At 28.6% G+C, this 13,558-nt stretch overlaps 1 protein-coding gene across 1 annotated transcript; it reads right to left on the bottom strand.

The window, feature by feature from the left end:
• Positions 1 to 613: 613 nt before the first annotated feature.
• Positions 614 to 2,324, bottom strand: LOC101208826 (CBL-interacting serine/threonine-protein kinase 14). Its single transcript, XM_004149874.3, has one exon. The coding sequence runs from the start codon at positions 2,143 to 2,145 to the stop codon at positions 847 to 849; it is 1,299 nt and encodes a 432-aa protein (XP_004149922.1). The 5' UTR covers positions 2,146 to 2,324; the 3' UTR covers positions 614 to 846.
• Between the last annotated feature and the right edge of the window lie 11,234 nt (positions 2,325 to 13,558).

Below are 13,558 nucleotides of genomic sequence, written 5' to 3'. Positions count from 1 at the left end.
TAGGAAACTTTTAAATTTATTTATTGTTAGAAATGATTTGTTATTGAAATGACTTTTACATTTGGTAATCATTTCTTAACATTATAATTTTAAAAATGTTTTAATAGTTATACATTCTGTAATTTCTTGATGGTTTCAATTCCAAACTTTTTAATAGGTTCGACTATTATATATCTAAACGGTTTTTCTCACTTTATTTTCATCTTTTGTTCGTGTCTAAGCAACTTTTTTTTTTTCACTTCATCCCATTCTATTTATTGTTGCACTAGAATTTTCCACAATCTAGAGTTTGTAGGAAAGTGATTGGTAAGTTGGTAAACTAAATGGATTCAACTTCCTATTTTACAAAATCATAAATCGACATTAGAGTATCCGTTCAAATTAACTTTCCTCTATAAAAAGATAAAATAATAATAATAATAATAATGATAAAGGAAATTGTAAAAAATGGTAAAATAGACCAACTATTTTAATAAGTTTTTGTGGTTTTTTTTTTTTTTTTTTTTTTGCAATAGATAAATAGTTTGTAATTTATTACCCTTGAAAAAATCCCTAATAATTAGTAATAATAATTAATAAGAAGAAGAAGAAATAATAATAATAATAATAATAATAATAATAATAATAATAGTACTAATGTATGTATGTATTAAAGCATAAAAGTTACTCGTTAGTATTAATTACAAAATTTTGATGAAGATGAGCAATTAAAGAAATATTTTTCAAAAGGAAAAAAAAAATCCGGGAAAAAAACTTATATATGAAACCCGGTCATATTCCTCCCAAAATCCATACTCTCGATTGCATCCTCCTCCTCTGGATCCGATTTTTCCGATCACAAATCCTTCAATCCGACCGGTAGATTAAACACTCAAGTTGAGGTCTCAATACATCTTTCCAAATTTGACGATCTTGCTCTATTTCCCTCACTCTGTTCTTAATTTCAACAACCACCAATTCCTCCGTCAGCCGGAAAATATCAATCACCACCACGAATCCACCGTCAAGTCCTTCCACTTTCATTCCCCAACCGTTCTTCTCCACCGCCGCATTCTCCGACTTTGTAACCTCCTCAACCGTCACAATTATCTTCTCAGGCGATTCAGCGGACAGAAACCGCTCAACGCATGAAGAAAATTCCGTCTCTTCTTTAATCAATCCAGTCAAATCAAAACCGGGTGAGAACGAAATTAGATCAAAAGCATTCAAACATTTCGCATTGTTCACATCACCGTAAACATCGGAAGCAGAGTCATCGAGTTCTTGAAACTGAAACTTCTCCTCTTGAAATCCCTTCACAAACCACGGATCTCGTTGAATCTCATCAACAGTAATCCTTGACTCAGGATTCGTATCAAGAAGTCTGGATATAAACCGTTGCAGATCTGGAGACGTCCACTTGGGGCAACGGAAATCGCCTCTGTAAATCTTCCGATACATGGCCATTAAATTGGAATCGTTGAAAGGAAGATATCCAGCAGTAAGAACATAGAGGATTATACCACAAGACCAGACATCGATTTTAGCGCCGTCGTAGCCTTTCTTAGCGAGAATCTCCGGTGCGACGTAAGCCGGAGTTCCACAAAGCGTATGAAGCAATCCATCAGGACGAATCTGATCTGCAAGAGCACTAAGTCCAAAATCCGAGACTCTGAGATCGAAATTGTCATCAAGAAGGAGATTCTCCGGTTTCAAATCACGATGAAAAATCCCTCGAGAGTGACAATATCCAACGGCGGTAATCAACTGCTGAAAATACCGACGACTGAGATTCTCACTGAACCTTCCTTTAGAAACTTTCCCGAAGAGCTCACCTCCTTTAGCATACTCCATAACGAAATAAATTTTGGTCTTGGTGGCTAGAACTTCAAAGAGACGAACGACGTTGGGATGACGGAGACGGCGCATGATAGCGATTTCTCTCTTAACATGCGCCGTGAAACCGCCTTTGAGAACCTTGAGTTTGTTAACAGCTTTAATGGCGACACTCTGTCCTGTGAGGACGTTTCTTCCATGGTAGACCTTGGCAAAAGCTCCACAACCGAGAAGCTTGCCGAGTTCGTATTTGCCGAAGAGAATTCCCTCGGGCAAGGAGTCGGCACGGGGGAGTCCCGGGGGAGGGGTGTCGTCGTGGAAGGCCGGCATGGGAAGGGAGAAACAAGAGTGCAAATGGGAATTGTTGTTAATGGGGGTTTAATAATAGAGGGTGGGGGTGTGGGGAGAATTATTAGAACTCGTTTTCCGCCATGGAAATAGAGGAAATGAAGAGAGAAGATTGAGTGAGAAGAGGAAATTGGTACAGAGAGTCCAGGTTGGGGAAGAGAAGTATTTGAAGGCAAAACCGTGGGATCCACCAATGACATATGAGATCAAATTAATAGAACACTAAAAAAAGAATTTTGCACAAATATTACCCTATTACTTTTAAAAAAACAAAAACAATTTTAACCCACATTTCTTTTCTTTTCTTTTCTTTTATTATTTAGCTTTCATTGTTTCTAAGCTTTTCTTTTTTTCTTTTTATCTGAGGATTATAGGAAAATTATCTTATTCTTATTTATTTAAGATATGTTTTTAATGAATTAATTTTCACCCAGACATTTTTTTTAATTTGTAACTTTAGGATAGAAAATGATGTTATTAAAACATGGTATTTTTAAAAACATTTTATATATTTTTCCTTACAAAATACAAACTTTATGTTATAAAGTGACATCTAATTTTAGTGATTCTTTTTTACGTCAACCACTGAGTGTTACAAATTTTATAATACAAGAACTACATTGTTACATACTAAAGTTAAAAAATTAAACTATTCCAAAATGAAAATATAGAGTTTAAATTGTTATCGACTAAGTTTAGAGACTAATAAGAACCTAAACCAATATAGAATTTTTAACTATTAGTTACATTTTTTTTAAGTATAGAAAGTAATCAATGTGGAGACCAATCATGTACGGGTGGAGATTCTTAGGTCTCAAAAAATGAAAGATGAAAGATAAAAAAAACAGTGTTGACAAGAAAGTTTGATTTGTTTAAGTAACAGTTTCGTTTGATAATTATTAAACATGATAATCAATTATTTAAAATTTTATTCTAAATTTTAAGTGTATACAAATTTTATATCCAAAAATAAGAAACATGATATAAAATATTTAATTTGGTGAGAGTTTTAAATTCACATGAAAGTAGCACAAATGTATGGATTATGATAACATAGTTAGGTTAGTTAAGAGGTGATTTTATAGCACTGGAGAGTAGAAGCATTTGGAGTTGAATTAAAAATGAAAAATAAAATAGAAATAAAAGGATGACGTAAGAATGAATAATTGGTAAAGAAAAATATTTTAAGGTGGGGTCAACCAGTGACATAAGCATAAAAAATTGTGGCCAACCACGTGCCAGGCTTGATTTTTGTGTAGGCATGTAATGGTACGTTTTTACGCTCGCTTACTTTTCAATCAAAACTTAAGAGTTTCCTACTTCCCTTCTTTATTTCTTCAAATTATGAATACCAATTTTTTTTTTCTTCTCCAAAATTAAATTTATATTATAAATATTAAGTAAGTAGATGTTCATTCTCGGTTAAGTTTAGTATCCATGTACCCATGTGTCACTCTCCCTCTCATCTAATTCATGTGTCTTGTGACTTGAAAATGTCGATTCTTAGTGGTCATGTATTTCACATCTTACTTGCCAAATTGATTATAAATTGTCTCATATTGTGAGCGTTTGAAAAATAATTCACATTGGTGAACTTTCCAAATAGATGTAAGTGACATTTCAAGAGGATTTTCTAATTTCTTATTTTCTTTATTTATTATTTATTTAATTTATATGTTAGGTTTTTTCAAAATAGAAAATATTGACAAACTATTTACATTTGAACAAAACCATTCATTACACTTGATTTTTCAATGAAATGTAAATATTTTACCAAATGTTCTGTTTTTACATTTTTTTATACAAATATTATATTTTATTATTTTAATTTTTTTTTCGTGTTTTTGTTTACCTCATTTTCACAACATATTATCAGCATAAGCTCAGTTGTCTCCTCTGTCGAAGGTAGGTTCTAACAATATATTGTTTCCCCCTACTTGTTATAAATAATAAAATAAATATTATTTTGGATCTTTGATATATATTAAATTTATATTATTTTATATTAATATAGGAATAATTATTTATCATGAATGATTGATACATTGAAATGTCATTAAGAATATGAACATCAAAAAACAATTATTCTACTTTTTGGATAAGCTCCTACATTTGCAATACGAGAGAAATATATTGAAGAATATTATGTACTTATCTTAATGTGTTCTCATGGTTGAATGAAATAATGAGTTATTGATTGAAAAATCATAAATATTAGTCGACTAAATAACCACCATTTTTATGAAATGAATGTTGTAAATTTTAATAGTGGTGGATGAAAATAATGAATCTAGACCAACTAGAACAATCTCATTCCCTGAAGTGAATGTTGTAAATTTGATAATCGTAATTAAAGTTATAACCATAGTAAAATAAGAGAATTACTTTTCGTGGTTGGTTGTTATAATAATCCAAATCTCAAAATGATTACATGAAATGATGGTCATAAAAGAAAAGCTCCATAAGAAAAAGAGAAAAATGTGGAAGCAATTTTTTCATATCAAATTAATAATATATTTGGCCGATTAGTATAACAAATGTGGATGTTGTAAAGTTTTGAATCTCCTGAAGAGAAAATTGACATATTTGATAAAATAACACGTGTTTTTATTTTTGAATTAATATAATAATTTATATTTTTTTATATATATTCTAAGTTTTTTTTTCTAGTTGTAACTATTTTGTTTAATGTGTGCGTGCTTGATAACTTAAAAATGAGCAATGAAACTAGTTATATATTTGGCAGATGGTGCAACTCCACACACATTACGAACAAGTAAAAAACCAAATTAACAATGTTGGAAGCAAAAGTAGAAAAAGTAATAGGTTTTGCAAAACGAATTGAAGGATTTAAAAAAGTAAATATTATTTTCACAATTGATAATGTATTGTTCTCTAGTTAATCAAAGATAAACCTATTGAGTATTAAAGACATACGTTGTAATGACTATCATATTGAGACTGATAAAAAGAATGAGATATAATAACTTTATATAATATCTACTATCTCAAATGAAAAATGTGTATTGGAAAGGTTGTCTGCTTTATCTTCTGGATTATATTATACTCATATATGAGTAATTCAAACATATGCAACAATGAACCTGGACTTTATGAATCCAAACATGTTTACAACTTAGCATGATCGATTGGGTCATCTAGAATCTGTAATCAAAAGAGAATAATTATTGAAATTTTATTTAGAGCCAAAAAGTACCGAAGATTCTTCAATCTAATTAATGACTATGTGATGCTTGCTTTCAAGAAAAATTAATAATTAGACAATCACTGGCTAAAGTGAGAATTGAATCACCTATATTTTTAAAATGAATTGATGGTGATATATAAGGGTGATCATAAGTCGATTAGAGTCTTTTTTTTTTTTACAAACCCACAATCGAACTGAACATAGTCGATTTAGTAAATGTTTAAACCGACCTCCACACTAATGAGTAAGAGTAGGTCGGTCGATTTAATACTTAGAGATACTTTCTAAAAGTTCTCGATTTGAAACTTTCTGAAACTGACCTCGACTGGCTTCTTTCATTTTCCGACCGACTGACCGATCCTTGCAATTCAGCCATTTACGAATTTCCCAGTGCCTCAAGTTTGGGATATTTTATAATATATTGAGGTGCATTTTTTCTCTTCCTTCCAATTCTTTCTTATATTCTTTTCTTTTTTTAGTTTATTTTTACCTTGCCATATAGGTTAAACACCAATATGTGAGTTTTATTTTATTATTATTTTTATTCTACTCAATGTTGTTCTTCTTATTTGTTTTAAAATTTCAATTTGACAAAAAAAAAAGACACGACGAGGGATTTAAGTTTTGAAAAACAAGTAGTTTTTAATTTGGTTTTATTTGATTCAAGCGTGTTTTGATTATGTTTTTGTGTTGGAAAAAAATTATAGTATAAATTAACAAGATTTCTAGATTATTTATTAATTTAATAAATACGATAAATATTAAGGCTAATCATATCAAAAGACACTAAAACAAATCTTTTAAAATTTTAGAGACCATAATTTGAGGAGCCACAATAGTACAAGATACAAAGTCTACCATCCAAATAAGATTTTAATCCAGTTTATATTTATGCAATTATTATAAATTTTTTTCAAAAAAAATAGCTGATTGAAACTTATAAAGTGCAGGTATCTTCAAAAATGTCAAATTAATGAAATCGTCAAATACAATGGATTCACGAACAACTTTTTAAAGAAATCCTAACGAAGAGTTCAAATTCTCAACTTTCTCAAAATATTACAAGTTTAGTTGTTCCACTCTCAAAATCGTTAAAAGAAGTATATAAATTGTTTTAAGTTATCTCATTTAAATTTTTGTATTTTCTAATTTTAATTTTTCTATTTATTCCTATGGAAGAATTTTAGATACTTTTCTAAAAAAATGTAAGTTTAAAGTTCAAATGAATACTATTATTAATTCATGACTTCAATTGGTACTATAAAATTTCGGGATATCAATTAAGGTTTCCCATTTTCTTAGTGGAATATATTCTCTATTTCATCTAAATCATCTCTACTTTTTCTATTTGTTTTAGAGAAAAATAAATTAATTAGTTGTTTGTATACACGCGAATAAAAGTTGCAGATACTTTTTTATAAAATTGAAGATTTAATTAATCTCACTAAGAGATAATAAAGAAAATAACCATAACACTGATAACAATTTTTTTAAAAAGGTAGAATTTTCGTAGAAGTTCATGAGATGGCTAGATTCCTTTGAATTCAATTATTGTGGTTCATTAGATATAAGAAAAAGAAAAAACACTAGTTTAGATCCTGTGTAACTTAATTCTTTTTATACTCTCATTTGAAGTTTAAGCTCCAAGTTATTCAACGAGTCTCAAAATTTAAAATTAAAAAAGAAATGAATGTAGTTTATATTCAAATCTGTAAGAAATAAAAAAGTGGTTTTGAGACAAGAAAAATATGATGGAGTTAAGCAAAGAAAATGAAGAGATTGTGCGTTGGATGTGATGTTATGTTGTTCATATTACAATAAAAGAAAGGAAAATAGAGAATTAGAAAGTTAAGTAATTAAATTAAAATTAGAAAAAAGATCAAAGTGTTGATATGGAAGGCCATACCTTTTTCTTTTCTGTAGCTTTCAAAATTGGTTTGAGATGTGAATATGAAAGTTAAAATTTGAATTCATATGCATTTGAATTTTGAATGTATAAATCAACCACCCAACAGATTTCTCTTTTCCTTTACGACTTTTATTTTTTATTAAATTATTGTGCTTTATTTTAAAAACATATATAAAAGAATAGAAGCAATTGTGAGCAAAATAATAATAAATACATAAATACATAAATGAGTTCTAAAAAAATAATAAAGCAAAATATTTAGTGAAATGAATATACATTAAAGATTGAAGGCGTTATTCACAAAATTTAAAGCACACAGAAATTTCCTAAAGAGAAAGATTGTCGTTATTTATTATTTGTTACGCGTAATATCCATGGTGATGCCGCTCCAATTATTTCAACTTACACCTATTTCAAACCAAAATTCATTGAATCACAATTCACACGCCTTTTTTTTTTTTTTAAATAAAGAACTTATTATTGAATTTAATTTTTTTTAAAAAAAAGAATTGAACTAGGACTTGTTTGATAACGTTTCCATTCTTTGTTTTTTGTTTTTTGTTCTCCGTTTTTTTTTTCATAACAAAAAATAGAAAAACATTTGATAACTGCTTCTATTTATTGTTGTTAAAAAAAAAAAAGAAACATAAACATATTTGATAACCGTGGCTTGTTTCATGTTTCTTATTTCTTGTTTTCTTAATAATATAATATATAAAAGTATATGTCCTATATTAAACATAAAAAAGAAAATTTTCAAAAAGTTTATATCATTAATATAAACAAGTCTGAATGCACAACTAAAACCAATAATAACATAATAATGTATCAAATCTATCATTTGTCATCATCTATCAACGCCACTTTTCATTCCGATAAGTGGCTTAGTTATTGTTTTGTTTTAGTTAATTAGTTTTAGTATTTAGACTTCAAATTAGCTTTAGGTTTTAGATTTTAAATTAGTTTTAGTATTTCGATTTTAAATTAGTTGCACGCTTTAGTATTAAATTTAAATTTGAAGTGTTGTTAGAATTTAAGATTGAAGTTGAATTTGAATTTGGGGGTTATACTAAATTTGAGGTGAGGTTATATTGAATTTTAGAGAGTTATGTTAAATTTGAGGAGACACTGCAACAAATTTGGTCTTTCTTAATGCATGCAAATTTTGATTTCTTGATGGTAATGACAAAGGACCATTAAGAAAAATATTTTTCTTGATACAATGTTTATCTTGACGGTCATGTACGTCAAGAAAAGTTTTCTTATTTTGTTGAAAAAATATGAAAAATGTAAAAAATGTGAATTCTTGATTTTCTTGATGGACAAAGTTCCCTTAGTTTTGTTGATTGTCCACAAACGTCATGAAAACTATTTCTCCATGGACAATAAACATCAATGATAATATAAATGATAATATATTGGGATAGTTGCAAATTTAGCAATTAAATTCAAAATAATTAAGTATATAGCAACATTTTAAAAAAATTGCAAATATAGCAAAATTTGTCAAATTCTATCATTGATAGAGTCTATCACTGATAGACCATGTTATAAAAATTGGTCTATCACTCATAAATCATACGAGTCTATCAGTGATACAAGTCTATCAGCGATAGTTTTGCTATATTTGCAATTTTTTTAAAATGTTGTTATATCATTAATTATTATTCATCAAATGGTCATCCATTACAATTACCCTATATATTAGCTGATTGACAATGCCCATTAAGTTAGGCTTTCTTGATGGACGAGACCCATCAATGGATGAATTTTCTTGATTTGTAATAATGACCATCATCTGGATAAAAATTGATATATTTGTTTTGGATTTCTTGATGAGTTTAGAATTTTCTTGATGGATCTAGCGATTTTTGATGGACTTACCAGAAAAAGATCATGGACAAGGTCCATAAAGAAAAATGATTTTTTTGATGAGCATTGTCCATCAAGAAAAAAAGTATTTTTCACGAAGTAAGAAATTCAAACCATCGTTAATGGGCTTAGAAAACACTCTATTCATCAATAATATTTTTAAATCTTTACTATTTTTTTTCCAATTATTACTTTCTAGTCATCAATAATACAATATTACATTGTGGAGTTCATTATTTCTATGACTTTGATTTTATTCTTGTGTTCTTAACCTTCACTGAGTGATACATATAAACTTACAATCTTGATCGTTATAAGGTAGAAGTAAACAATCGCATAAGAGGGTTTGAAGGTAGAAAGCTAAACGACTCCTTAGGGAAGTTAGACTATCTTTGCTTCATTCATCCTTTGATGTTGGTTATGTATTTTATTTCACATGTACATTGCTATAAACGAAGTGTTAGGAAACAAATGAAGTTGTGGGAATAAAAAGGTGATGTAGGGTAAGCGATATATATACCTTCCTTTAATAATAGAAGATATTTTTTTTTAAAAAAAAAAAATAGGGGATCTCTCGATACACAACATAATGCGTCAGGAAATTATGGAGAACTCCAACGTCGTATATACGACATCGAAAGTGGTATTATTCTGATGCATTTTTGTACATCTTCCAACACATTCGTCGAGAGATCTCCTTTTTCTTGTATTGCTTTCTTCAAACTCGTTTTTTGCTTCTTTTTTTTTCCATTATCATTTTCTTCAACACCAAAGTTTGAATTGGTTCCAACATCATTCCATTGGTCTGCTTCTAGATTGTTAGTGCCTGATAATAGATCCTAACTGTTTCTTGTCATACCAGTCAATATATCTTTTTTAGTCTTTGTAAACTTGTCTTAATTTATTGAGTTCGTTCAATTGATCATGATTCATGTATTAGCATTTAGTTGGTTTCTCATATTATTCCAACTAGTTTTTGTAAATGTTGTGGTTGATCGATTGCCTTTTGCAACCTTTTCAACCATTAAGTCAATAAATAGAGCTTAACTCTTGTCCATGCATGACCCTCACTTCTTAATCCATCAAATTTCAACAACTTTATTGACGCAACCTTCTTCAAATGATTTTTGTGACATGTAAAATGTAAGATTAAAATTGAAATAAAAAAGAAAATCAATAAACTAGAAAGATGCTAATTGACCTATTGTTTGCCCACGAATGAACAAACTTTAGAGAAGTTATCAATCACTTCATTCCAAAACAGAGAAGTTCCCTTTCTCTTTCTTGTCTCCATCCATCTAAAAAATAAAATGCTTGCATCTCTTAATGAGGATTAATGGAGTAATATAGTAGGGGAAGGAGTTTTTAGCATAAAAACAAACAATTGGAACACCAAAGAAATGTGAAAAAGTAAAATAAATTGAAATTTAGAAATCACAATAAAACTTTCCAAAAATATGAAAATCAAACAAATTATTGAATCAATATTAATTAGTTGAATGCAGAGATGAGTTTAAAAGGAAGAATCAACTCCAAAATGATTATATTTCCAATGTGTCAAATGTAATTTAGATAATCTTTCTGCTTCTTTTACCTTTCCACGAGTGCTATCATTAATTATTACCATTTCTGCTCTAAATTCTCTCTTAAAAAGACAAATTAAAAGAAAGAAAGAGACAGAAATGAAAGGGAAGATTAATGGAAACTTTTGCATTATATCATTAAACGAATTACTACAACAATTCACCAACTTTTCAACGGCAAAATAATCCTGAATTTTTCTTTATTGATACAGAGACGAACAAACATGGAACAGACAAACATTTTTCTACTTTTGCACACAAAACTAAACAATTCAAAGTCCCCCCCATAGTTTCATATTTGTTCCAACTTCAATAGTTTAAACTTTCATTTCGCTCCATAGTTTTTCTTCTTGGTAATTGTCTTACTTCAATCTTGGCAACACGTCACAAAGTAATAACCTAACTCCGACTTCCTAGTTTCAAAATATAATTAATAATAAACTTTGTTCTCAATGAAGCTTAGTATACTCCATTTTCTTTAAGAAGAGAGTTCTTCATATTTTTGTTATATATATTTTCATATGATCCATTATTTGATTGATTCTAATTAAAGTTCCCAATAATATATACACATATTAAGAATTGGCTTATCTAAATAAGCCAACCAAATAAAGAAAATGAGGAAACAAAAGGGATGAACATGAAAAAACTCAAAACCATCGTCTCATGGGTTTTGCTTAGTAATATGTTTCAACTAAACCAAATACATCAATTCAATAAAACATCATTAAAGCTGAAGCAATTCTATAATACTGTTTCAGAGGCTAATGAAGAGTTTGTTTTGGAAATTAGTTACAAATGCCGAGCAGAAAGAATAACACTAAATAAAATTTGCTCAACAAAAAAAAAAAACTTTAGGTCACAAAGTTGCCTTCTTCCTATACACTTCAAAAAATATACATACAAAACATATAAAAAGAGCATCAAAATACCATCCATTCTGAGTGAATAAAGGAAGTAAACAACCTTTAGCAACAGTAGTTAAATAACAGAAGAAACTACAAATAGAACGTTAAGTAGAAACAGTAGAGACACACAACGTTGTTAACCCAGTTTGATGACATTGCATCTACATATGGGGAATCCTTAACTCATTATCAGATATCTTATTATTTTGATAATATTCAACCATAATCAACATATTATGATTTTAGTATACAAAGATTCTCACTAACTTATTCACTAAGTATTAATCATGATACAAATCGCATTATCACTACAATTCAAAGCTTTGACCACCAAAATCTTCGATACCAAGCTACATTCTTATCATCAACAAGAAAGTTAATCAAAGGAGTCTCCCCCTGAACTTTTGACCTTCATCGGATTTCAACATAACACTTCAGTAATCTGTCTGCTAACGAAGGTTCTTCTACTTTAAAAACAACCAGCTACTAAATACATTATCAAAAGATAACTTACAAGTTGTCGAAACAACATAAAACTCTTAACCGGAAGAACTACGATCAAGATAACACAACGTTCTTTTCTTAAGACAAAAAACAGAGTAAGATAACTACTTCGAGTACTTTCTTTTTGGACACACACATATTCAGTTAAAGGAACGAACTTTTATAGAAAATTTCAACGCTATGTCCTTACAACAAATGAAGGAAATATTCAAAATAAAATATCCAGAGACAAGGGAAAGTCTTTTCTGGAAACCTTCCTCCCAACATTCTCTTTTTGTCATTTGTTGAAAAACAAGGAAAGACGTGAACAAAAAGATACGCATACCCACAAATTTTTCAACACATTCCACTTTTCCATCAATTCAGCACACCAAAATACCATCAAATTCAGCATACCCGGTATTAAACCACCAACACTCCCACTCACTTGTGGGCTTAAAATATTTGAAAGACCCAACAAGTGAAATCAATTTTACCTCACTTGTAGGTTTGAAATATTTGAAAGGCCCAACAAGTGAAAATTGATTTTAATTGGAGAGGAACCACAATGGAAGGCCTTGAACACATGACTAAAATCAATTGTTTTTAAAATTTCTACTTTCAATTAATTTTTCTTTATTGATTTTAATTGTTTTTTCTTAATTTACGTTTCTTTTTTTTGTAGTTTAGTTTTTATTTGGGTCTCTAAATTTTAGTATCTTTACATCTTCATTACTTCAAACTTTTTTTACTAAAATGAAATAGGAGACATTTCTAAATATAGTAAAATAAATCAAAATTTTATAAAATATAGCAAAATTTTACATTTATTAATGATCGATAAACTTCTATAGTGCCTAGAATCTAAGATTTTTTATATTTTATAAATATTTTATTTCATCTTTTACAATAATTCTCGATAAAATAACAATGATGTGAAAATTTTAAATTAATTTATGAACATTGATACCAAATATTGAAAGTGAGTACATTGAGGGTAACCAAAGATAAGTGATTTGATTTAGAAATTTAGAGATAAAATAAAGAAGCAAAATTGCAAACTTGAGAGAACGAGTATACTCCATTTTAAAACTAAAAAACCTATGAAAACTAAACTCAAAATTGAGCCGTAAAAGTACGATATTTAAAACTTGTGAACTAATTTTTTCCTTTTTTTTATTAATGAGACTATATCTCTCTTACCCATGAAGGTTATAATTTGTGAACTAAATAAAAATAAAACTCATACGTAACCACTAATATGGTTTTTTATTTTAAAATTAATTAAGAGAATAAACAATTTAGCTCTATCAAATTTTAAAATAAAAAAATACTTTTAATTTCATAAATTATCCTTAAACTAAATAGTTTATTATAATTATACCACTTTTAAAGATTTATTTGGTAGCTAAATTAAATTAAATTAAATTAT

Source organism: Cucumis sativus, unplaced genomic scaffold (assembly GCF_000004075.3).
Source record: "Cucumis sativus cultivar 9930 unplaced genomic scaffold, Cucumber_9930_V3 scaffold94, whole genome shotgun sequence".
In the NCBI taxonomy this organism is placed as follows: domain Eukaryota; kingdom Viridiplantae; phylum Streptophyta; class Magnoliopsida; order Cucurbitales; family Cucurbitaceae; genus Cucumis; species Cucumis sativus.
Note: the sequence above shows the minus strand (reverse complement) of the source record. Positions and strands in the feature narration are given on the sequence as shown.

What these genes read in the sequence shown, in the direction of transcription:
- LOC101208826 (XM_004149874.3), bottom strand. Translation starts at nt 2,145, where the DNA reads ATGCCGGCCTTCCACGACGACACCCCTCCCCCGGGACTCCCCCGTGCC.